Here is a 26,756-nt window from a genome sequence, read left to right on the forward strand (position 1 = left end):
CAACTGGTCTCCTAAAACTGATTGATTGAGTCCATCACACGCCATTTGTCAACCGAAACTCATTATTGCCAACTTTTATACTTGTCTAAACGTGTCGCGGAGCGTACGGCAGGTTCGCTAGTGAAATGTTGGTCCAAGCGTGCCGTGTCGACCAGCGACTGTTTCGCTCGCGCGTTGTTTTTCGCATGCCGGGTAACACAAAAAATCAAATATTTTAAAAACCTTATGTTTGCTCAAAAATTTTTTTCTTGGAATTGAAAGCTGATAATATATGCAACATTTTACAACTTAAACGGTATGAATATCGCGTGAAGAAACCATTTAAAACTGCATTTTTTTGAAAAATTGTTTAAAAAATAGTAGAAATAGTTAACATTTGTTAAGACTTTTTTCGACATTTTCTAGACTAAACATTTGTTAAACCACCAGTGAAGTTTGGTGCAATTCGAAATTAAGCTTTGGCTGTAAAAAATATTATAATAAAAAGGTGTATAAATTTTCAATTAACTAAAACTATTAGAAATATTTCGAATAACGACAAAATATTTCACGAAGATGTTTAGGGGTACCTTCACAATAAAATTAAAACATGTTTTTCAAAATTCATCACTTTGTGAAAAATGGGGGGGCCACTTCAGAAATTTTTACTCAGCTAGCAGACGTTTTTGCATACACTCTTTCAAGTAAATTTCCTGGTTGACGGTCTCGGTCGCAATGAAAATGTCACTTTTCAAACCACCGGTACAGAATGCCTGCCAAAACATATATTTCTGTGTGAACCTCGACGGCTTCATATGCATGAAGCTATCGGTCACTTTTTCCTTCCGGTTGCCATTACGCTGGTGACAGTTGATTTGGCCACCTTTAACGATTTCGCTAAATCGTTGTGCAAGTAGTTCAGATTCATGCGATACGCGAGCAAATTTTCACTATGTTTACATCTTTCGGTATGCAGGCAAATGAAGGTTTATCCGATTTTTGGAATATCGTGCAAAGAAATGCGTCAAATCGACCAAATTTTGATGGCGGAACCTATTAGGAGCCGATTTATCAATAATTCATATATATCCAGAATTCGTTAAAAACAAAAAGAACATTAACACTCTTGAGGTAAAGAAAGTTATTTCCAAGCTACCTGCGTCTGCATCAACCGGATTCGATGGAATCCAAACAAAGGTGTTCAAGACATTGAAGGACGAACTTTCACCATATATAGCAGATGTTATTAATTCTTCAATGCAGCCATCTCGGATTCCAGCGGATCTGAAAGTATCAAAAATTACAGCCGTCCCAAAGATACCGCTGCCCAAGAATTTCTCAGATTTTCGACCAATCAATATCCCTAGTATCGCTGATAAGGTTCTCCAAAAGGTCATCAATAAGCAGCTCATGAATCATTTGGATGAGCATAAATTACTTTCTTCACGACAATATGGATTTCGACCAAAGTCCAATACACAAACTGCACTGTTTGATGTGGTTACTGAAATCCAGTCAAACTGCGATAAAAAGAAAAAGGTAGCAGCAGTGTTTCTCGATCTGATCAAAGCTTTTGATACCTGTGACAAAACAGTACTCGCACGTAACCTTACTGAGCTTGGTATCAACGGTAAAACATCACAGTGGTTTCGGTCGTTTCTCACCGATCGTTTACAATTTGTACGAGATAAAAACATATCCAGTTCAATGGAAAAGGTTGAATGCGGCGTGGTACAAGGCAGTACTCTAGGTCCCACATTGTTCAATTGCTATGTAAATAACTTGAAGGATCTACAGTTGCATGGTACGATGTTTATGTATGCAGATGATATTGTGCTGATATATGCTGGTGATTCATGTACTAAACTGCAACAACTAATCAGTGAAGATTTGCTCCTGTTAAGAAGATGGATGGAAGATGGAACACAAACTTTCAGTGAATATTAAGAAAACAAAATACATGCTGTTCAATGTAGAAAAAAGTTTTAATTTGGATGTGTTGTATAATGACATTCCAATCGAGCGTGTTGATGAATTCAATTATTTAGGTGTTTGGATAGACAGTGATATGAAGTGGACTACCCACATTAAAAACTTAAGTACCAAGTTGGCCCAAATCGCCGGTGTATTTAAAAGGATTTCTGAAGTGATTCCTGTTGAAACCAAGAGGAACCTCTACTATTCTCTCTTCCATAGTCACTTGGTCTATGGGATTCTTATGTGGGGTGCAGCTAACAAAACAGCAATCAAACCAATGCAAGTGCTGCAGAATAAGGCAATTAAAAATTTGTTCGGATATAATCAGAGAACACCTACGGAACACATTCACAATAAACACCATTTACTACTAGTTGAACATGTGTATAGTACTGTGGCATGTTTGCACATACAGAAAATGTTGCACAACAGTATCCACACAAACACAGCACTATCCAGAGTCTTCGAGCAGCATCAGCACTACACACGCGGAAGAGATCGCCTAGTTACTTGGAGAAGCAATACTCGGAGATATGGGCAGAACGCAGTCCTCTACAAAGCAACTGCACTCTACAACAATCTTCAAGATGAATTAAAGGAACTTCCTGTAACTAAATTCAAACATCGACTGAATCAGCAAAAGCTCTCTGAACAACTAAACGTTTTTTCTTAGGCTTCAATTAGCGCTTTTAACTTTGTCTCTATAATAATTTTAATTTAAATTTTAATTAATAATTTGGATAATATTGTCATTTTTATGTCTTGATTAATATTTTTATAAATTATTTAGATGAAATCTCCTAACTTACAATGATAAAAAAGTATTGTTTGCTAATTAAAACTAGTCAGCCACTAAGAGCTTTAAGCTCAATGGCAAATGTTAAGTGAATAAATAAATAAATAAATAAATTAAGGTGAAGATATGTGGAAGCCAGGAACGCACGCTTGTTGCTAGACACCGACGCGCTTGTTTATATTGAGAAAAAATGGAATTCGAAGTGAAAATTCAAACGCACAAATGAGAGTTTTCGGACATTTTCCTTCGGTCATCTGCACATTGGCAGAAAATTTGAAGTTTAGTTAGTAAACGATTAAAGTTTCACGGGTGTTTTTTCAGTGGTTTGTGATTAAAGTGCATTTGAAAGTGTTCTGAAAGTGAGAAGACGAAAAATAAAAGTGTTTCGTAATGAAACCCCAAGTGAAGAGGGATGATATTTTCGCACAAAATAAGAGCTACAGATGGAATTCCGTCAAAAACTCGGGTTGACTGTATAGGAAAATGTACTAGCTCCTCAAGTAGCAGTTTCGTGGTACACCGGCAAGGTTAGGGTATTGAAAAACGTATTTTTATATTTGCTCATGTCAGATACTTGGTTCGGCAGGGAAGAGGGTTGTATGCGGCGTAGGAGCTATGGTGCAGCTCGCATGTATAATGTCCTTAAGTGGAGGGAAAAATTAAAGAGAGAAAAACAAAAAAAGAACAAGCTAGGAAAAAATTACTAAATAGATCGAAATGAAACGAAACGAGAAAGCTGAAAATGGAATTTAAAATAATGGAAAAAGATTAATCATATGCAAATAGTCAAAAACCTACCAATATCGAAAATTGAAAAAAAACTCGAAAAACGGAGAAACAACAGAAAATGGACAGAATTAATGCATTGAAAAAGTTAAAATTTGAAAGTATGTAAACAATTTGAAGACATAGAAAAATAAAATAGATTGAATAATTGAAACGAACAAATTAAACGAAGGAATTAAAAAAGGAAATCAAACAAAAAATGAAGAAATAGAAAAATATTGCTAAATAATTAAAATAATGAGAAACGAGTAAAAGGCAAAATTAAAAATAACATCGAAAGCACGAAATATAACAAAAAAGGACAAATGGAAGAAAAATGAATGCAAAAAAAGTGAAAGCAAAGCTACAAAAGCGTAAAAAAATATTGAAATGACCAAAATGGATGAGTCAGACGTAGAAATAACAATAATACAAAATGTTTTTGGAAAAATGTAAAATTAAAATGAATAAAAGGGGTAAAATGAAAATGCTAGAAGAAATGCGAATATTACAATAAAGAAGGAATATTACAATATTGAAATATAAGAGAAGATTTGAAAAATAAATGGGTTACATAATAAAATAAATTAAAAGGGGGAAAAAATTCAAATTAAGCGAAACACAAAAAGATCAAAATGAAATACTGGGCAATATGTTCTAATGAGAAAATTTTAAAAATAGAGAACATGAGATTCCAAATGGGTAAAAAAGGAAAAATGCTTAAGGTGATGGAACATAACAATTAAGAAGCGAATATTGAAAAAAAATCCATACAAAAGAAAAGTATAAAGTTTGAAATAAATGGAGAATATAAAAATTGACAATTAAAACGAAATTTAAAAATTATAAATATGGAAAAAGGGCGGAAAAAGAAAATACCAAAATTGATTTGTTGGAAAACAAAAAAAAGTTAAAATATAATATTAAATAAAAGATTAATGAAATAAATTAAATAAATAGGGTAAGGTGGGGCAAATCCGACCTAGTAAATGGTTTTGGCTGTAAAATGGTCATTTTACATCGGATCAAGTCGTTTTATATACCAAATTTAAGGTTAGACTCCTGGACAACTTTCTGTATATAGCATTTTATTTGGATCTTCGGAATATCTTGAGATACAAGTGTTTTACAAAAATGTTCATTTTTGCAGTTTTCAAAAATGGTGGGGTAAACCCGACCCCCTATGTTTTTGGTTGATTTAGTGCAGATATTACTCAAATTTTATGGTTTTTCAATGATAAATCAATGAATGTTGTGTTATTGAATTGTAACATGAAGAAAATGGAGCTCAATATCAATCTTGGAATGCTAAAATCACGAGTAGTAGCACGTAATGATATTCCCATTTACATCGGAACAATTGCTCGACGAATACTATAATCATCACGTTTTTGTATCTTTCGTTTGTAATTATGAACCATTTTGCATAAAAATAATAAATAATAACAATAAAAATATATTTCAATTTGATAAATAAAAATTTTCTTAGCAAAAAAGCGGTCGGATTTACCCCAATATTTAGTGGTCGGATTTGCCCCACCGCGTCATTTTTCATTACGATACAATTAAAAAAATATGAAAAAGGTTGAATTAAATTCTTCTATGTACTTTGTAGGACTTTAATCAAAGAATTTAAATCCACTTACATTTATTATGCAATCACTTTAACAATCAGAAATATCTTGTAGTCAATGATGCACAAGTCAAATCAAAAGTAGTAAAAACACACTTTTTGTCGTTTGAGCATCTCAATGTAGACTAATTAAATGCTGTCATACCACCATTATGATTATTTTCGATGCTCTACACGACAACATCAACATTAGTTCGCGTAGTGCTTCTGATTTTCGGTAACAGAGGGGGGTCGGGTTAACCCAACGGTCGGATTTGTCCCACCTTACCCTATAATAAGATCAATTGAACAAACGGATACAAAAGAAACCAATCAAACGAAAAGATTAAACAAATTGAAAAAGAGAAAATATGGAGCAAAAAATAGGTGAAACCGGAGTGATTCGGGTCTACCTAAGTAAATAGCCTTTTAGGTAGGTAAATGTAAAATAATTTATCGGTTAAAGGTGTTAATTGTTTGTTTGAAACCTCAGCAATATTTCGGAACCACAAAAATTATTTTGCATTTCATTCAATTGATATTCTAATTGAGAAAATCAAATATTTGTTTTCCAACATGCTGCAATTATGAATTTAAGCAAGCTAATCTAATTAAAGCATACCAATATTGAATTTCTAATTGCATTTTCAAATAAATTGTTATTGAAATACTATTTGTAGAATCATTCCTTCTGTTTAAAACCCGGGCCCCTTCTACAACTCCGTGCCCGGGGGGAAACACTCCAATTTGAAGAGTTTTTATACTCATATTGCTAGGACATTATTAAAATTTACAAATCATACCCTAGTACTGGAACACTACTCTGGAAAATCCGGATTACCATGAACCAGATCCGTTCATTCGGTTCTATTTTACAGAATCAAAAAGTGGACGAGTTCCAGAGTCCAAAACTTCTGCATCTACATTTAACATGTTTTTATTTATTTATTAACAGATTAAGGCCGAAGTGGCCTGTGCCGTATACAAAAGATTCCTCCATTCCACTCGGTCCATGGCCGCGCGTCGCCAGCCACGCAGTCTGCGAAGGGTCCGTAAATCGTCTTCCACCTGGTCGATCCATCGTGCTCGCTGCGCGCCACGTCTTCTTGTACCGGTCGGATTGCAATTGACAACCGTTTTCACCGGGCTATTGTCCGACATTCTGGCTACGTGCCCGGCCCACCGTAGTCGTCCGATTTTCGCGGTATGACAGATGGGCGGCTCCCCCAACAGCTGATGCAACTCATGGTTCATTCGCCGTCTCCATGTGCCGTCTTCCATCTGCACTCCACCGTAGATAGTACGCAGCACTTTCCGTTCGAAGACACCAAGTGCGCGTTGGTCCTGCACGAGCATGGTCCAGGTCTCGTGCCCGTAGAGAACTACCGGTCTAATCAGCGTCTTGTAGATGGTCAACTTCGTACGACGGCGAACTCTGTTCGACCGAAGTGTCTTGCGGAGGCCAAAGTAAGCACGATTTCCTGCCACGATGCGTCTACGAATCTCTCTGCTGGTATCATTGTCGGCGGTCACCAGTGAGCCCAAGTACACGAACTCTTCAACCACCTCGATTTCGTCGCCACCGATGCAGACTCGAAGCGGGCGGTTCTCATTCTCTTCTCGTGAACCTCTTCCTATCATTTACTTTGTCTTCGACGTGTTGATGGCAAGTCCGACGCGCTTGGCTTCTCTTTTCAGTCTGATGTAGGCTTCCTCCATCTTCTCAAAGTTTCGTGCAATAATATCAACGTCATCGGCGAAGCCAAGTAGCTGAACGGACTTTGTGAAAATCGTACCACTCGTGTCGATCCCTGCTCTTCTTATTACACCTTCCAGCGCGATGTTGAATAACAGACACGAGAGACCATCACCTTGCCGTAACCCTCTGCGTGATTCGAAGGGACTCGAGAGCGTCCCTGAGACACGTACTACGCACATCACCCGATCCATCGTCGCCTTCACTAATCGTGTCAGTTTGTCCGGGAATCCGTACTCGTGCATAATCTGCCATAGCTGATCTCGATCGATAGTGTCGTATGCGGCTTTGAAGTCGATGAACAAATGATGTGTGGGCACATTGTACTCGCGGCATTTCTGCAGTACTTGACGAAGAGCGAACACCTGGTCCGTGGTAGATCGTTCGCTCATGAAACCCGCCTGGTACTGCCCCACGAACTCTCTTGCAATTGGTGATAGTCGACGGCATAGTATTTGGGAGAGTACCTTGTAGGCGGCGTTCAGCAGGGTGATTGCTCGGTAATTACAGCAATCCAGCTTGTCGCCCTTTTTGTAGATAGGACTCACGACAGCTTCCATCCACTCCTCCGGTAAAATCTCCTTCTCCCAAATCTTGGTAATCACCCAGTGCAGCGCTTTAGCCAGTGGCTCGCCACCGTGTTTTAGTAGCTCGCTTGGTATTTGGTCAACCCCAGCGGCTTTATTATTTTTGAGCCGGCTAATCTCCTCCTGGATTTCTTGGAGATCCGGAGCCGGTAGTGTAATGTCTTCCGCGCGTGCTCCCAGGTGCGTTACCGTGCCATCCTCGTCGTCTGCTGCATCGCCGTTCAGGTGTTCTTCGTAGTGCTGCCGCCACCTCTGGATCACCTCACACTGGTCCGTGAGAAGATTCCCGTTTGTATCTCTGCACATGTCGGCCTGTGGTACGTGGCCCCTGCGCGAGCGGTTCAACTTCTCGTAGAATTTCCGTGTGTCTTTAGCGCGGTACAGCTGCTCCATCGCTTCGCGATCTCGGTCTTCCTGCTGGCGCTTTTTGGTCCGGAAAACCGAGTTCTGCCTGTTCCGTGCCTGTTTATATCGCGCCACGTTCGCCCTCGTGCGGTGTTGCAGCATTCTCGCCCATGCTGCATTCTTCTCATCGACTAACTGCTCGCATTCGCCGTCGTACCACTCGCTTCTTCGGTCCGGGCCCACCGTACCTAGTGCAGTGGCTGCGGTGCTACCTATAGCGGATCGGATATCTCTCCAGCCATCTTCAAGGGCAACTGCGCCTAGCTGCTCTTCCGTTGGTAGTGCCACTTCCAACTGCTGCGCGTATTCTTGAGCCACTCTGCCATCTTGTAGCCGCTCGATGTTTAGCCGCGGCGTTCGGCTTCGACGAGAGCTATGCACTGTTGAAAGTTTTGAGCGCAAGCATACTGCAACCAGGTGGTGGTCCGAATCTATATTCGCACTGCGATAAGTGCGGACGTTTGTGATGTCCGAGAAGAATCTACCGTCGATTAGAACGTGGTCGATTTGATTTTTTGTTACTTGGTCCGGTGATCTCCAGGTGACTTTGTGGATATCTTTGCGAGGGAAGAAGGTGCTTCGGATTACCATTCCACGGGAGGCTGCGAAGTTCACACATCGTTGGCCGTTGTCATTTAACATGTCCAAATTGGTTAAAGGAAACCATAGTTATGAGCATTTCAATTTGTGGGTACCCGGGTACCCTCATTGGCCTGTTAAAGGTGTTTTTTTGTTGGACACATTACTGTTAAAAAAGTATACTTCGTATTTTAAATCTTTTAGTTCCAGTGGAAAGGTGAGAAAGGTACCTATTGAAAGGTCTCTACATTTGTTTCAGTTAATCAGGTTAAGTAAACTTTTAGAACTAATTTATTTAAAAGTTAATATTTTTTATCGATTTTTCGTTCAGTTCTCGAAAATCTTAATAGTTTACATCGCCATTTCAATGATTTAGATTGTTCGTCTGGAAGAGCTGCATAATTTGTTCCTTGTACATTATATACTATGATATGATAGGTTATAAAGCATACATATTAAGGGACATCAAATGAACAATCGATACAATAAATTTTGGTAACTAATAATTTAAATAATTATAAAACTCATTTGAAAAACGCTAATTTTAAGCTATTTTACTAGTTAAAAGTCATTTAGTGCTCCTAACTAAAATATATTTGTACATTAATTCGGTAGGGATTTTTGTTTTGTTTTGATTATAGAGGTTTTAACCTTAGGGTCATTCGCCTCTTTGTCGGGTTAGAGAAATCTCTTTAGAAAAATCTCTATGTGCGGGGTTGGGAATTGAACCCAGGTGAGCTACGTACAAGGCAATCGATTTACCAACTACGCTATCTCCACCCCCCTGGTAGGGAATTTTCTCAGCTTTTTTAGAAAGCTCGAGAGTAAGGATATAAAGAACATTTTTAGACTAGAGTCTCTTAAGCACTTGCAAGTCGACTACAGAAAAAGTTTATTAATGAAATTGCAGAAAAAACTAAAAGAGACAGCTATACGTTGTTGCGAAACAATCGCCATGAAATTCGCCTTTTGGATAATAGATACACCTCCCTAGTGAAGTGTCGCCGCAGAAGTAGTAACAACACCGGAAAAATTCAGGAATGTTTGGTATACTTATCTTCGCCACCTTAAAACGAAGGGTTAGTCGGGCAAAACAAATCTGAATCAGAGTAATAGTAAACTTAGACTTTTTAAATATTTTGCAAAGAATCAATTAATTTCAACAAAATTAAAATTATGCTTTTTCTCACCAAACCCGGAGAAATTGATTTAAAACCCGGAGGCCCGGAGATCGCTTTCGAAAACCGGAGCCTCCGGTTCAAAATCGAAGGGGGGGGGGGCAACCCTACTCCTACATGTCCGTCTCACCCCCACCATATGTCCGTTTCAACAGCAATCTGACAAAATCCAGATATTTCTTCATTTTCTAATCCTCTGAACACTCAAAAACCAACCTATGGAACCACAACGTTGGGTATTAAATGCTGACAAAAATAGTATATTCTTAATGCCTGTCTTACCCTCAGTTCCCCTACAGACGATAGGTTACAATAAAAGTTGTTCGTAATTGCTCAGGGTATCTTGAAAACACTCAATTTTACACACTGTCTTGCCGTCAAGATATTACCATACCAAAGGCAACCAAACCCAAGCAAATAATAAATTTCAACTTGGTTTGCTATATCCTTGGGTTCTTTCATTCAAGCAAAACGTAAAAATTAAAATCATCTTGCGGAAACACAAAGTTTTCTTCAGCAGCTTGTTTACTATCAACCCGCTCACCGCCATTCTCTTATTTTCAGCTTGCTGTTGTTTCTTTTCCATTACAATATCATTGTCATAGCCGTAATCATGTTCTTTCAACCAACAATCTCTATCAGGATGGGTGAAAGTATATACTTCAAGATAAACACGACGAAGAACACAATTTAATTTATCCTGTTACTTACGCAGAATATTACAAGAAGGTACCTAGTAGTAGAAGCATCATCAGCGTCAACAAGAGCTCCATTATGTTGTAGGGTTTATAAACGACGAAAGAAGGCGACCGGGAAGTTGTATTTTCCTTCTCAGAATGCTTCCGGAATGGTATATCTTTCTGTGGAAGAATCAACTTTTATTTGCACACATGGCACGAGCGTTAGAAGCTATACCTCAGCTTCCTGATGTTAACTTCGTCGCCTGCTGCGCTGTGCCCTCGAAATCTTGGATATTTAAAAATACACCAAAGTCCTTATTGTTTAGAGGGACTTAGGGTACACACAAAAATATATCGATTTTACAGTTGACTTGAGCATGAATGAATGGATTTTTCGACAAATGGATCTGTGTTAGTATTTTCTAGTTACAGAGCCGAACTCAGTGATCAAATGATTACCGGTTGCCATTTTTTAAATGACGCTGTAATCATTAAACATTCATATTGCATCACGTAACATTCCGTTATATTTGATGGATGTTTTTTGTTACAGCTAATTTAATGGATTCATTTCTAAAGTGCAGGTTTTTATAATTACTACTAACTACGAAGTAAATTTTTACCATCATTTTACTATGTTTATTTCACGCGGAGTTTGTGAGAGCTTTTATGCGTCAAAGTTTCTTTTTCTGCATAACATGTTACAATAAAGTGACCAGTCGTCCATTATTAAACGGGACAGTCCCGGATTTCAAGGTTTTGGTCCAGCATAGTAAAAGTTCCGGAACGAGTCCCGCTTTTACCAAAATGCTGATTGTTATTCTAAATACCCAGAGTACCCAATTTCTTCTGTTTATTACGGTTTCCATTTTGACCTCTAATATAAAGCAGGTCATGCATCCTTACGAAAGATTCTCAGTCTTAAACAAGTTGTGTAAATATTTGGGAAACGAGCATCGTTAACAGGTTTCTTGAGCGTGTCCGGCATTCATCGTGAAAACTTCTGGCCAATTTTATGTTACAATTTCCATTATAATAATCTTTCTCCCAATTTCCAGCTCCCTTTTTTTACTTTATTTATTTACTGATTTGCTTTGCCATCCTAATGATTTTTTCCATACTGTCTCTTTGTCTTCATTATATCTGTACTAACTGCCAGTCTTAAGGAAAGCATTTGTATTATAGGAAATCTCATTTATTAACGATTGGCGTGGGTTACGAGCAGGACAGTTTAAATGCGATACCTAACTCAGGACAGTTATGGTTTTCAAGAAATAATGGCTTTTCTCGGGCTCCCAAGGAATACGCCAATTTGGAAGTGCCTTCACTCTGTTTAGTTCACAACCACGACATGCTTATTTTTTTCGCAATCCTTTACATAAGCACAATGAAGAAAACAAATCTTGATTTGGGAATAATAGTCCTTTCCAAAACAGTATAAATATTTAAAATTAGTTGAAAACTAATGAGCTAGGAACAGAAACAAGGATTTAAAACAATGGGCGAATGACCATTTGGTTTAAGCCCCCAATAAACAAAATTACAAAAATTACAAATTTACGCAACAAGTAGTAAGTTTGAGGTTGTACCAAAGTTTTTAACATGGTTTTGTGCTAAACTCGACCAGACCTACAACGTCACTCCAAATGTTAATTCACATTTTTAATCTAATTCGTTGAACAGCACAATATTTGATATTGACGGAAACCCACGTTGATGAAGTTAAACTGAACGAACATCGATGAAAACTGAGTCTTACATGTCTGAAAATACAGAGTCCATTTGTTCATCTTGTTCATAAGCAATATGAATTTTTGATGGAAATTACACAAAGCAACGCCGGGGGTATCTGATAACAATTCGCTTAGATCAACCTGCTTGCCGAGATGGTGTAGAATAATTTTCTCCAGCAATTCCCTGATGAAGTATAGCATTGCAATCGGTCGATATGAGTTTCCCCTGCTTTGAAATGGCAATAACTTATAGCTGTCTTCACGATGCTTTTCCGCGTAAGGACTACGAGCTTGGGTAAACTTGTCAAACTAATTTGACAAATTTCGAGTCTACATTCTTCTGTTACAAACAGGGACCCATTCACAAACTACTTACACTTGTGGCTGGACGGGTGGTCTAGCACAATTTTACCTTTGCCTACGTTTGCGAAAGTCTACGTAAACTTTGATTATTCATTATTCTCGTATTACTTATTATAAATGGTATTTAAAGAGTGTTCTGCTCAACATACTAGTCGACTCAGCTAGATGTATTTATGGAGACTCATAAAACATTTTCTGATATATTCATTTTAGTGATAAATCCTCCTAGACATAATCATGGAAAATCAACTTAAAAAAATAGTAAGAGACTTGGTGTCTTCAGCAAAGTTGTTGGAATTTAAAACATGGTTATTTAAGGTATAAAAGCTCTATGTATGTAGCATATCGAAATATAAAACAATATTTACGAAATTATGCTTAAATCCAGTTTTATTCAATATTACTGTAAGCTTCAGAGACACATGGTTTGGATAAAATGTTTATTTTATTGTCTACTAATAGCAGTAGAGATTGATCATATTCAGTAATATCAGAATAACTTGTTTTGAAGGTTCACTTTCGCAAATAGATTAATATATCTCGATATCCTGAACATATTCAGCCACATTATTTGTAACAAAATACTGGAGAGCTTTACTGAAGACACTAAGTTTTTCGAAACTAAATTTGTTTGAAAAATTAATGCATCCATCTGGGAGGATTATTCACCAGAACTATTTTATCAGAAGCTGTTTTTCGTTGCAAAATTCGTCGAAAATACCAAACCTTGACGGTTTCGAAGCTATGTGATATTGACCTAACACTGTTTTCGACCATTTGTTTTACTTTTTCGCTATAAAATTTCATAACATAACAACAAAACCTTGTATACCAAATTGAATTCAGTACTTGGCCACTTATTTTTTTTCTTCATATTTTTGTTACATTTTCTTCATTTCTGGTCCTATTTAGTAGTTATTCAAATAATTGATAGTACAAAAGAAAGTCAAACGCTCATAAAAACTCATCCAGACCTACTACAGGCCAACAGAAAACGCAATTTTTCATCAATTTATAAATGTTTTCATTCAGGTATTTTATTTGATATTGACATGATTTGTCAACTATGAGATCAGCATTAAGAGATCAGTCCCAATCCCACAATTTACCAAAAGTCCCCATGGTGTTTGAAACATTATGTTCTTATGCGATGATCATATAAAAAATTTCCAAAATTATTATTTAAATATTAAATATTTTTTTTTAAATTTAACTAGTCACCACCAATAATTTTTTTTCGAAACCATTAATTTTGGTTGGAGGGGTAGGGGGTATTAACCTCCAAAACGTAGCCACGAGGGCTACGCCACTGTTGGACTTTGTGAACAAGTTTTACATAGCAAACAAGGTATCAGCAGCAAGTGTTTTTAAGTCGTTTAGTACGAAGAATGTTATTAAGGTTCGAAGTGAACGTAACGATTCCACTGAAAATATTGAAGTAACACCTAGTGGCCAGTATAGTAAAGAAAGACGCAAGTTTTATGTCGAAACTGTTTTTTCGCTACCCTTTACACAACTGAAAACCAATTGATGTATTCGAGACATTGTTAGAATACTACTCCAATGGTGTTGCTTGTTGCATTGCTCTTTCCATTTTCATAGATGGTCAGGTGTGCAAACATTTGGTGATTTCGGTTTAAGATCAGAGTCGCTCGATCCTGTCATTTTTACATTTTACGAACATTAGAGCGAACATAAAGCGACCTGAATTCACAAACTACATTAGGCGTTAGGTGATTATTTTCAGACAAAAACTGACAGTTTAGCCGTTACTGGGTCAACTAGTTTCCTCGTTGTTGGCCAATGCTCGAAAATACTATATAGCACGCTGCTGCGCAAATAGAAGTGAAATCTATCTTTTTTTTTCCACCAAAACGTTTCCATGCCTGCCCATTTACAAAACTATGTTCCTACCATATATCGTAAGATCAACTAAACTGCCAACCATGGCATCCGTAATCGCGTTAGGAATTGTATCCCAATTGCAAGTAACGTTGTCCTAGAGTCGCAATACACCCGACCGTAACTAGGTGAAGCAACTCGTGCCAGCACAAACGCACTTAATTTACTCAGAATTGAAACTTATTTCCATGGATATGGACTAACGCTCACAGGCCGATGTTCAATGTTACCTAACGAACAGCTTTACGAGGAATCAGATTGTAACGTTTCCATCGTTCGCATCCTGTTTCGTATTGTATAAGCTTACGAATTGGTTCTGCCCGATCTATCCGAGGGATCAGACTGGTACTAGCAGGAGCAATAGAAGCAATAAACAGACAACATCCCTATGCGGTTACATCGTCCATACAATATTCATACTTTCGGCAAGGATCGCACAAAGCACAAAATTTAATTCATTCAGGTGAATATATAGAACTACCTACAATCAATAATTATGATTACGCTCACCGAGCCCCAAGCCTGACCTGCTTAATCCCAAGCAATTCGTGCATAGCCAAGCGTAAAGCCGCAAACAATTATCAAACTCTCAATTATCACAACTGATAATGGCTTGTTGCTCTTTAATATACGCAAACATACCACCACCCGTCACTGATGCCGGGAGTAAAGTTCATTCTAAAGCTTTGCGACAAATAGTTTGCTAATCATGCATCGATTCAACAGCCTAAGCGTAGCCCCACAAACACACAGTACGATTCGCGGAGAAACGAGCCGGCTATAATTGAATTTGTTTCTGTTTATGATCCACGCCTCCCACCGTTCACTGTGCTATTGAAGGTAAATAATTAGTGCACCTAGACTAATCAGTTGTTTGGAGTCTCATCGGGTCGGATGCCTCCGTAATTAACATCGTGGTGGCGATTCCGTCTGAATGCAATTGAATTTCGGTGCGGCTCGATTAGTGCCGGGCAATAAATTATACTACGACAGGATAAAAGCCACAGTGACTGTCTGCAGCGATTGGTAAGGTATTGAAATGGTGTGAAGGGTGTGATAAAGGTAATTTATTATAGATTGTTAATCTGATTTTCGGCACGTAATTGTAGCTTCATGTCTGAAATCCCACATTGTTCCGGTTAATTTGGGTACGCGATAACGACCCGTGCAAATATTAGCGTGATAATTGTATAAAATTACGACATTAGCCTACCGAAGATGGTACCTTACTCAGTGCTAAGTCACGCTTTCTACCATTTTCATTGGTCATCGAGCTGCATTTCGTGGATACGAAAACTTGCTGGTGTATTTCAGCTAATCAGTTAATATCATTCGGGTGCATGTGTAATTGGATTAACCCTCATGATGTACGTACATACGTACATCGTTTGCTGGCTACCGTTCATGGATCACAAAAATTTATGCCGGTGCAGAAGAAGCGCCATCCACTAACTTCGAGTTGTTACGTCCTACATCGAAATTGAGCTGTTTCATGAGTACTCGGATTTTTCCCCAAGCCTCCATCCATTTAGTTTTATTTTCAGGAACATATGCGGTTCGCTCTTACCGACCACTCTCTCAACGGGCTAAATGTTCAGCAAATACATCCCATCAAGTAAAACATTGCTAGACCTCGAGAACGCTTTTTGAAAAGGGTGGGCCTGAACAAGTGGCTCTTCAACGTATCCCAGATAGTCTTTAGTACGTACTATTGCGTACGAATCGCACGCAATCGTTTATTAGAAAGCTAAAAAAAATCAAAAAAAATCTTCAAATTGAAATGATCGATTGGTGAAATTCGTCAATCGGAAACCGAGACATACTTTAAAACTTTACAACATGTCTTAAAATGCATTCATCGATTTCCGGTCCAAAGACAAAACATGTTGGATTTCTCGAGTTTTGACGGGTCGATATTCGGCCGTGACATAAATGTCAAAAATTCACCCAGATAAGCTTCTAGTGGTGGTGAATAATTTGTAGCAGGCAGACGTTATCGCTGGTCACTCTGATGAACCCTAGGAGGGAATATCTTCTACTGTACCTAGAAGCAATAGAAAAAGGAAGAACATTTCCTCTTCTAAACTCCGTTGTAAAAGCCAGAAGGTGTCTCTTCAAGGTCCTCCAAAAATAACAGCTCGAGGAAGTCCCAGAAATCTGATTTAAGAAAAGGCACTTCCTAGGACACTAAAAACTCCAAGTGTTCCCATGTCTTCGGAGAAAGAAACCGGCGCTGGATTAATAAAATTCTCTGACATTGTGGTCCAAATTTTCACAGCTTTAAATTTAGCATCTTGTTAACCTTTTTTGATGCAGTTGGCGGCAAAATTCATTGAACGAGGTCACAGATGGAAGCCTTATCCCGAAAGCTGATTCTCTTAAAATCTTATTCAATAATTTAAAATGTGATGCATTCGTATTACGCGAAGCATGGCTTGCTTCTAGAGTAGACTCAGCTTTCACGATTTTACATTATTTGCTTGGATCAAGAAGATTCTTATGGAGGAGTACTTCTGGGGATCAAAAGGTGCTATTCTTTCAATCGAATCGACCTTCTCTCGACACCAGGCATTGAAGTTGCCGCTTGCCAAAATATAATTAAAGGCCAACATCTTTGCATTGACAACTTCAATATGACCACTTGAAACATGGATGAAATAACAAGGATTTCTGATCCCCCAGCGCGCCCGATCGCCACAGACGGGTCACTCACTATGCTTGTCATCGTTGCGCACAGTAACGTGAACTTAATTCACTAGAGGCTAAACCGTCGAATATATTCACAGGGTGTCTTTGGAGGAATTGGTCGTATGAGTATTCACCACAATCTGATAAAAATTAAAATGAAGCATCGCTTACTATGATCGAACTATAAAAATTAAATTTTTTTACTGACGAGGTAGAAAGTTGGTGTCTTCGATAAAGTTTTAAAAATGCTCTTAATGAAGAACTTGAACTTTTAAGACTTAAGGTTATAGATTTATAAAGCGTTTTCTATGGCAACCCCCTTAGATTTAGTTTTGTTAATATAACGTTTTCCATTGCGATTTTTCGAGCTAACCAAGTTCCAAACAAATGCGGAGGAATTAAAACTCAGAATATTGTAAAATACTCATTCGTTTCAAAGTTATTGAAGATTTTAACATTTTTTACGCTAACTTCAACAACGTTAAAGACAGAAAGGTGCAAACCAAAATGCACAAGCAGGCACTATTTTCAATGTCTATACTATGCACAATAAAGACAAGAAGGTTTGATGCGTGGTACTCTAGAACCCTATGAATAGGGTAAGCTTACTTTATCATGTTTTTTTTAACATTTTCCATACAATTTTTTTTTTGGTTTGCACCTTTCTCTCTTTTTGGTTGCACCTTTCTCTCTTTAACGGTCAAGTTAATGTAAAAAATTAAAATTCTTCAATAACTTTAAAACGAATGAGTATTTTTACATACAGTCTTCAAGAGTATTATGTGATTTTAATACTTCAATATTTGTCTGGAACGTCGTTTGCACGAAAAGTTATAGTGAAAAAAGTTATATTAAAAAAACTAAATTTATGGAGTTGCCATAGAAAACGCTTTTTAAATCGATAACCTTAAGTCTTACAAGTTCAAGTTGTTCGACAAAATTCTTCATTAGGAGCATTTCAACAACTTTGTCGAAGACACCAACTTTCTACCTCGTCAGTATAAAAAGTTAATTTGTCTAGATCAATCACTGTAAGCAATGCCTCATTTTAGTTTTTAACATATTGTGGGGAATATTCACACGAACAATTCCTCCAAAGATAAAACCCTCAAAATTTATTTTCGATTTCCGTGTCTTTTATATTTTTTCCTAAATGTACTATATCTAAATCTGTATTCGCCAAATTTTTGAGTAAATCGCTTGAAAAATATAAGTGCACATTTTTTGACCCGTGCAAGGTCTTGTAAATATACAAGTATTTGAGCGACCAAATTTTTTGACATTGAAAATGTCTCTCTGCGCTATCTAGGGCAGGGTGTCATTCTAAAATCTAAAATCAAGCGATGTCACGTTTTTGCGTCACTATTTTGAACGCTAATAACTTTGTTATTTATGAACGGATTACCGTCTGTTTGTTACCAAACAATTCGGAATTAACTGAAATTATGTTTTATTGCTATATTGTTTTTTGTATTTCAATAGCAAACTATTAAAAAACAAGCAAAAATGAGTAGATCTCGGAAAACGTGAAAACTCCCATACATCAGTCAATTTATCCTGAGGAGAGCCGTCAATAGAGAGTACCTAAGCAACTCAATGGGAGGCTATTTATAGAGGTACCGCATGTTCGTTTGCGTCAGTACACCATTGATGGTTTGTTGCGATTTCAAGGTGACACGAAACATCTCTGTCGAAAGAGTTGACAAACATGGGACCTACAGCATTAACATCACACCCGCAACTAGGTGTGTTGCCGATCCGCATCTGAGCCATACCACGCAATCGTCTGGAGGAAACCCTGCCGGTTTGGTTTTCATTTTCCTTTTTCCCGAAACTGGCAATCAATAGTTCTTTCTCTGATACCAAGATGTATGAATTCACTCTCTTCCTGAATATCTAAACCACATTTGCCCTCTCTTAGTTTTTCTAGTTTTAATTGCTTGATTCAATAATCTCAATGAAAATACCCAACTGTACTACTGCTCATAGAAATAGCTCTAATTGAACTCACATCTTAATGAAATTCAATCACTCCCTCTAGTATACCGAACAGTATTCGTAGTTTTAAGATGGTTGAAAAATTGTGTTTAGGGTTACCGTACAGAAATTCCGATGAGAGTGTAGGGTTTACTCTGTAACCCAACTCGCGCACGCTAGCCGTGTATCACTTTCGTCTTCTACTTTTTTCGTCACCCATACTACGATGATGATCAGCTGCAGCGATACGAAAGACACGCAAGGAGCTGATAGTTGAATTTAGCCGTTAAAGAGCGCACATCGCTGGAAATAAAGCTGAAGTACCAAGTACTATTTCTTTTCTTCGCGTCGACATTGACGACCAGAATTCGCACCCGTACCAAATTTACGTCGCGAGTTGAAGGTTTTAAAACCGCGATTTACGACCGATCACAACAAATTGTTTCTTGTTGTTGACCGGCCTAATCTTACTAAAATCATATTATTCCCTTTTGTATATCGAAAAGTAACCGTATCTTCAAGATTAGGGCATTGCAAAAAAAAACTTTTTTTTGAATTCTCAAAGGCCCCCCCTCCCATATTATGACAAATTCCGAAGTAAGCTTAGATGCCAAATTTCAGATCATTTGGACAATTTTAGACCCCCGCCCACTTCGATTGAAATTTTTGAAATTGGTACTATGGGAAAATATAGAGGAAAAATATACTAAAATTTATAATTTTTGAAGTAGCTATCAGAAAATTACAATTTATACCTCTTTTTAAAGGAAATGACCTAAGTTATTGAAAGGAGATATTCCTCCATCTAGAAAAATAGGGGAAAGTGGGGTACTGGGTCATTTTGGCCCCAAAATCCCCTATTTTTCATAATTTTTCTGCTTTGTGATGTAAATCATACATATTTTGGAGTTTTTCTAATGTAATCAAATCTCAGAAATCGAACGGAACCTTTTTGACTCGTGTCCGAATACGGGAAGTTGGGGTTATAGTTTTGTCATTAATATTAAATTTTATAATTTTTTCGTGCATATATCTCTATTATTCTTCAATCAATTTTCATGAAATATAGCTTGTTGAACGCGGAATATTCTTATGAATACAAAAAAAAATGAATTTGTTAGCGGTAAAATTCAGAAACATCAAATTTTTGAACATTAACTCTACAAATCACATTTTTTTCGTTAAATGTCCTAATACTTCAACTTCCCCTATTTTTCCAGGATGCAAACTTTTCTCATGCGATCCTCAAGCGTATTTTACACTAAAAGTAGTAAATTTAGTAAGAATTTTGTTGTTAAACGGACTTAATATGTGCAATTTTATGATAAAAATGTGAAATCGAGACTATTTATCAGATAATTTGATGTTTCTGAATTTTACCGATAACGAATCTATTTTTATTGTGTTCCTAAGGATTTTTAACGTTTAACAAGGTACATTTTATGAGAATTGATTGAAGAATAATGGAGATATATGCACGAGAAAATGATAAAATTTAATATTAATGACAAAAGGCCCTATAACCCCAACTTCCCGTATTCGGACAAAAGTCAAAAAGGTTTCGTTCGATTTCTGAGATTTTTCACATTATAAAAACTCCAAAATATGTATGATTTGCATCACGGAGCAGAAAAATTATTAAAAATAGGGAATTTTGAGGCCAAAATAACCCAGTACCTCACATTCCCCTATTTGTCTACAAACAGGAATGTCTTCCTTCAAATACTAAGGTTATTTACTTTAAAAGAGGTATAAATTGTAATTTTCTGATTGCTACTTCAAAAGTTATGGCATTTAATATATTTTTCCTCCATATTTTCCCATGTTACCAATTTCAAAAATTTCAAGCGAAGTGGGCGGGGGTCTAAAATTGTCCAAATGATGTGAAATTTGGCATCTGAGCTTACTTTGACATTTGTCACAATATGAGAGGGGGGGCCTTTGAGAATTAAAAAAAAATTTTTTTTGCAATGCCCTATTCAAGATAGCTGATAAATTTCCTTAGCCTAATTATAAAAAAAACATATTCCAATGTTTTAAGAAATTTAAAATGTTAAGCAAAGAAAGGCCACTTCCAGCTAACATAAACGTACCTTATCAAATAAACGAACGAAATAAAAAAAAACACATAATTGCAATTTTAAAAGAATTGTTATCTATGCTTATCGCATTCAGAGGAACAATATTCTTTAGAGTTTAATTCGAAAACAAAAGTAGGAGAACCGGGGCTAGTTGGCGGTTGGGGTAAGTTGGCGGAATCCAGAGTAGAGTACTACTGTACCAAACGAACAAAGGGCAGAAGGCAATGCGAGTCGCAGCGGGCGTTCCTCAGGGCTCCATTCTCTGTCCAACTCAACGAGATGTACGATGGGGTCTTAAGATTACGGCTGCCCGGAAAAGCGAAAATCGTGTATTTCGTGGATGACGTGTCACTAACAATGATGAGTGAGACACTTGAAGAAATGGAGGTGTCGGTGACGCAGACAATAGATGCGATCGAGAGCTGGATGGATGGGGTCAACCTGCAAAGAGCTCACCACAAGACGGATGTGTTGTTGATCAGCAACTGCAAAGCGGTTCAGCGGATACAGATCATAGTCGAAGAGCATGTGATTGCATCGAAGCGTGCACTGAAGCAATTGGGAGTGATAATCGACGACTGGTTGAGCTTTAACAACCAAGTTGAATACACCTACGAAATGTCGGTCTATTATCTAGTGTTTCGTCATCGATACTGAGATATGGGGCTCCCGCCTGGGTGCGGCACTGAAAACCAAGTGGAACCGCGAAAAGCTGAACAGGATGTTCCGGCTGGTGATCGTACGAGTTGCGATTGCGTACCGGAGGCAGTATGCGTTATCGCCAAGATGATCCCCACCTGCATCGCCCTGGTTGAGGATATCAGTGCTACAATCAATGAAACGTCAAAAACGTGAGGAAGATGATGAGAGTCGATTCGATGGCATCTGGAATGGGACAATACGGAGAAAGGAAAGTGGACCTACCGACTCATCCAAACCTGTCGACGTGGGTCAATAGAAAGAACGGAGAGATTACCTTCTACCTGAAACAGCTCCTATCGAGCCACGGCTGCTTCAGGAAGTATTTTCATCGGTTCGGGTACACAACGTCACCACTGTGTCCGGAGTGTGAGAACGTCGAGGAGACACCGGAGCATGTGGTCTTTTAAGGTCCGAGGTTTGAAGTGACGTGCAGGGAGCTACTTAAAGCGGGAGGACTGGATATCAACCCGGATAATATAGCCTACAGAATGACAAGCGACGTAAAGAGGTGGAACGCAGTAAACAGAGTTATGACGTAGATCATGACCGTCTATAGCGGAAACGGCGTGATGAACATCGAGCAATGGTTTCGGGAGAGCAATCACCGCCAGGGAACTCTCCGCAGGAATAACCTAGATCCACCGCGGAGAACTAGTTGAGTAGACTCCAACAGAGCACCGAGTATGAATCGTCGAAACGCCAGCGAACCGGACGTAACGTTCCATCCGGAATCGCTAGACCGACCACGGCACCCCACCGGTTGTTCCAATAGAAAAATAGAAAAAAAAAACAAAGAAGAATCGATATTGGGAGAACTTTTTTCGCCAGGGAACTCTCCGTCAACGTAAGCTAGATTCACCGCTGGGGACTAGACTGAGTAGACCGCGACGAGACACCACCAGTCGCGGGTCATCGGGGCACCAGTGAATCGGACGCCCTGCTTCACCGCAATCGGCAAACTGACCTCGGCATCTGATTGGCTCGGTTTCGGGAGAACTTCTCTCGCCGGGGAACTCTCTATTGGAGTAGGTCAGGTCCATCGTCGGAGACTAGACCGAGTAGTTAGCGAACATGTCGAGGAGCTGAATGGCTCATCAAGGAAGTAGTTCTAAATGGCCCAAGAAAAGAAATAAAGGGCTTAATGGAGTTGTGGTGCTAAATGGCACCGGTCACGGAGCCAAAGGGCTCAAGAAGTGGTGGTACTGAAACCAAACAAGAATCGGTATCCGGAGAACTTCTTTCGCCGGGGAACTCTCTGTCAGCGTACAGTCAGATTCACCGCCACAAACTAGACTGCGACGAGACACCACCAGTCGCGTCGCGGCTCCAGCAAACCGGACGCCCTACTCTACTGGAATCGCCGAACTGACCTCGGCACCTGGCTGGTTGGATTGCTTTCGAACTTCTCTCATCGGGGAACTCTTCGTCGGAGTAGACTAGATCCATCGTCGGGAACTAAACCGAGTAGTTAGTCGGAAGCTCAACGAGAAAGTGATACTAAATGGCACAAGGGAACTGAAGGGCTCAGTAAATTAGATAGTCTGAAGTTTGCCGCCCAGATTGTCCTCGTAGGGGAAGAGCACTAATTCTAGACCCACAGCTAGCTTTTCTACTACTATACCGAAATTGCCATGTTGTGTGGATGGTTGAAAACTAGTAGTGTGTTGACGATGGATGCTGTAACCCTACTGAAAGAACTAGTTGGATAAGAGTGTGTGCTGTGCACAAAAAAAAACTCTTCCCGAAGCAATGCCGTAAGGGAATGCCGGGGAGGAATCAGGTTCCGTGTAAGATTAGTTGTATTAGCGGGTCGGGTTGTTGGTTTTTGTGCATTTTTTTCTTGCTCAGAATATTTTTGAAAAATTTTTCATGTTAATATACAAAAATATTCAAATCCTCCCCCCCCCCCCAAATTTTCTTACTACGCCACTGGCAACTTAACCAATACAGAAGGTTGCGAAAGAAAAATATGCTTAGATTGTTGGATAAAATCAATGTTTCTTGAAATTGAAGCACCCCCTTAAGAAAAGTGAAGGTGCTAGCCGATTTGTAGTTGTAATCAAGCCTCATGAATCTTAGTTGAAGTCACCTCATCTCGAAAACATCAACGATATCTAAAAATACTTGTGTCTCCCGAAATTACCCTATTTCCTGTCTATGGTTCTTTCCAACATCATCGTTGTTAGAGGGTGATTATCTTCAAAACGAGCTTTGCTACCTCAAACCAGAAATGAACATATTTGAGCTACAATGGCGCACACCAGTCTCCTCGGGAAAAAAGTTACCAAATAGAGCAGACTACAGAAAGTTCATTAAAACCGAACGAGCAATTTGCTTTTCCATTAAAATCGCATAATTGAAACCTGTTCATGCTTGTTAATTTCACCTTCATACCGGGTGTGCTCGAGCACGGGTCGCTTTCTCTACCTTTTTAATCCATTGCAACACACTGGATTTGAAAAACCTGAGTAAAATTGTAAACTTCTACCATTTACGTGAACGAGAATGCTATGGGGATGTTTTAGTTGGTATAAATGCATGTCGAACTCCACAGCGTGGTCTATTTAGTAGGAAAGGTGAATTTTCTCGCTGAATATAAATGATGTAATTAATTATATCGCTACTACCACACTGATTGTGGTTTCCGTGGTGCATCTTGAGACTTTGGCTATGGGACCATCTATCTATTGAAAAAAATACCGCTCAATCTGATTGTGTGATGATAATCTAGCTTGGGATACCACAAAACACAAGACAACGAACTTTCAATACACAAACAATACCTCCGCAAAAATCGATGCGCAAGACGAGACTCGAATGTTGCTGGCAGAGTACCAACAAGTCTTAGCTATCTTTTAATTTTATAACACACACTGCTTTTGAACTACATATTCCATTTGAAGTTTGGTTGTTTTGGTGCTTCAAATCGATTTAAAATATTTGTAGTGTAAAGTTTTCTCCTTCAAGATTTTAGTACTACGTTTTTTAGCCGGTTGTACATTTTTGAACTTCACTATACATGCCAAACCGTTCAGGATTGGAATGAATTCGCGAGACATACAAGTACATGTGTGTATATAGGATTTATTGACTTGGAACAGCACGATTTTGATAGCTAGTTTCATGCAGCGCCACACTTGGAAAAGGTGACATGTGCTAGAAAAAAGGCTTTCTGCCACAAGCCAGCAATTCATTCGCTACCAAACGCATCAACCATACCGACAGGGGATATTCGTGTACTTCCGCAACATTTTTTTTGCCTGACCACGGCTACCATTCATATACCACGTTTAACCAAACCAGCGGGATTGCTCGGTGTTCACCGATTCTCCACCAGCCAGGAAGCTAATTACTGTTTCAGGCTGGGATCCGCTGCGTACAAACATATCTGCGGCCAAATTCACGTTTCAACCAGTACTCACCGACAACGCTCAGCGTGACGAAATAGCTGCGCACCGGTTGTGTCGAGATCTGACACTCGTAGATGCCTGCGTCCCGCTTCTGGGCCCACTTGATCTGCAGCGTCCAGTCATCCGTGTTTTTGTGATGCGTCGCTTGGAAGCGCTGGTCCGAAGTGTACGTGTAGCTTCCGACCGTTAAAATATGGATATCACGATGCCGTATCCAGGATACCTGCGGATTTCGTTTGCGTGTGTGTGTCCATTTGTGGCAGCATATTGGTCCCCGGGGCCGTGTTTCCATTGAACAGTTGAATCGGGAAAACAGAGAGATAGGAAAAAATGTTTTAAAAATATCATCACAGATGGAATATCTTATACATCCGGATGGGTAGTATGGGGGAACATAACTGAAAAGTTTCGAAATGGTTTTGAGTAAAAAATATTTGTTTAAATCAAAACTTTATTAGCGTCGGTAGTTCTCGGATTGTTGGCGAACTGACACAGGCGGTCGTAAAAATAGTGGAGAATCGAACGGCAAACGAATATTGCATCATTCCACTGCAAGATGCATTTCACCCATCGTCAGCAGTTGAGTGTTATTTATTATGATAGGTACCAACGGTGTGTGTGAAAAGAATCACGACAGAGGACTGTTTGATTAACCTCGAAATGCAAAATATGATCCGTTGAATTCGAGTTTGGATTCCCCTGGATGTCGCACGATGGAATTTTAATGATATTGTTATCAGTATCCGGAAATGGAAATTTAATTAAATTGTTGAAAAAATTCCCGCTGGTAGAGGAAATATGCACGAGTTATACTCACTATTTATTGGGAAAAAATGTAATTGCCTTGCACTGCGACATATCGTCGCTGTTGTGCTATCTTATGACAAACGCCGTTTTGGGGTAAACTGAGTTAGATATGTCACATTTCTTGTCTAAAAAATCTCTACAAAGTGGCGTTTTTAGAATTCTGACATTCTGACACATGTGAGTGCGACTTTTGTTTACATTTTTTGTTAAAACTCGCAGTATAGTCAACCGATTTTTGTAATATTTGAGAGATTAATACAGAATAGATAGTGGCATCAATTGCCTTCTCTGAATTGTTTATACCATTCATAAGTTTTAGGATATTCAATCTCAAACTTTAAAAATCGTTTTTCTCGAAATTTGCCAAATGGCGCTTGTCATAAGATAGTACAACAGCGAACATATATGCTTGGATATTCCTCGCTGTTTGATCAGACGCGACGTTCTTAGCTTTCAATTAAACTCCGTATATGTATTAAGGCGAAAGGTTACAGGATCGACTGCGGTGCTTTCTCGAATTTTTAAAACTTTTACGTAAAAGATATCGACAATTCCCCTTGTTTAAAGTTGAGTAGAGAATTAAGCTATATTTTGGTATAACTAAAATTTTAAAAGTTTGATGATCCACCTCGGTGGCACGGCTGTCATCTACATAGATTTGTCTTGAAGCCAAAAATTTTGGTTGTTTGGTTTTATTAGCTGTCAAAAAATGCGTTTAAGCTATGTTCATATCTAGTTTTGTGCGACATCGTCTCTGTGCGTAATAAATATTTACTAAA

General features: G+C 38.5%; 1 protein-coding gene across 1 annotated transcript in view; it reads right to left on the bottom strand.

Annotated features, from left to right (window-relative positions):
- The window catches only part of LOC131687189 (uncharacterized), a 185,055-nt gene that overhangs the window by 87,763 nt on the left and 70,536 nt on the right, over positions 1–26,756 (bottom strand). The window contains exon 3 of the mRNA XM_058971240.1: positions 25,183–25,393. Within this exon, the coding sequence (XP_058827223.1) occupies positions 25,183–25,393 (211 nt within the window). The remainder of the gene's footprint in view (positions 1–25,182; positions 25,394–26,756) is intronic.

Source organism: Topomyia yanbarensis, chromosome 3 (assembly GCF_030247195.1).
Source record: "Topomyia yanbarensis strain Yona2022 chromosome 3, ASM3024719v1, whole genome shotgun sequence".
In the NCBI taxonomy this organism is placed as follows: Eukaryota; Metazoa; Arthropoda; class Insecta; order Diptera; family Culicidae; genus Topomyia; species Topomyia yanbarensis.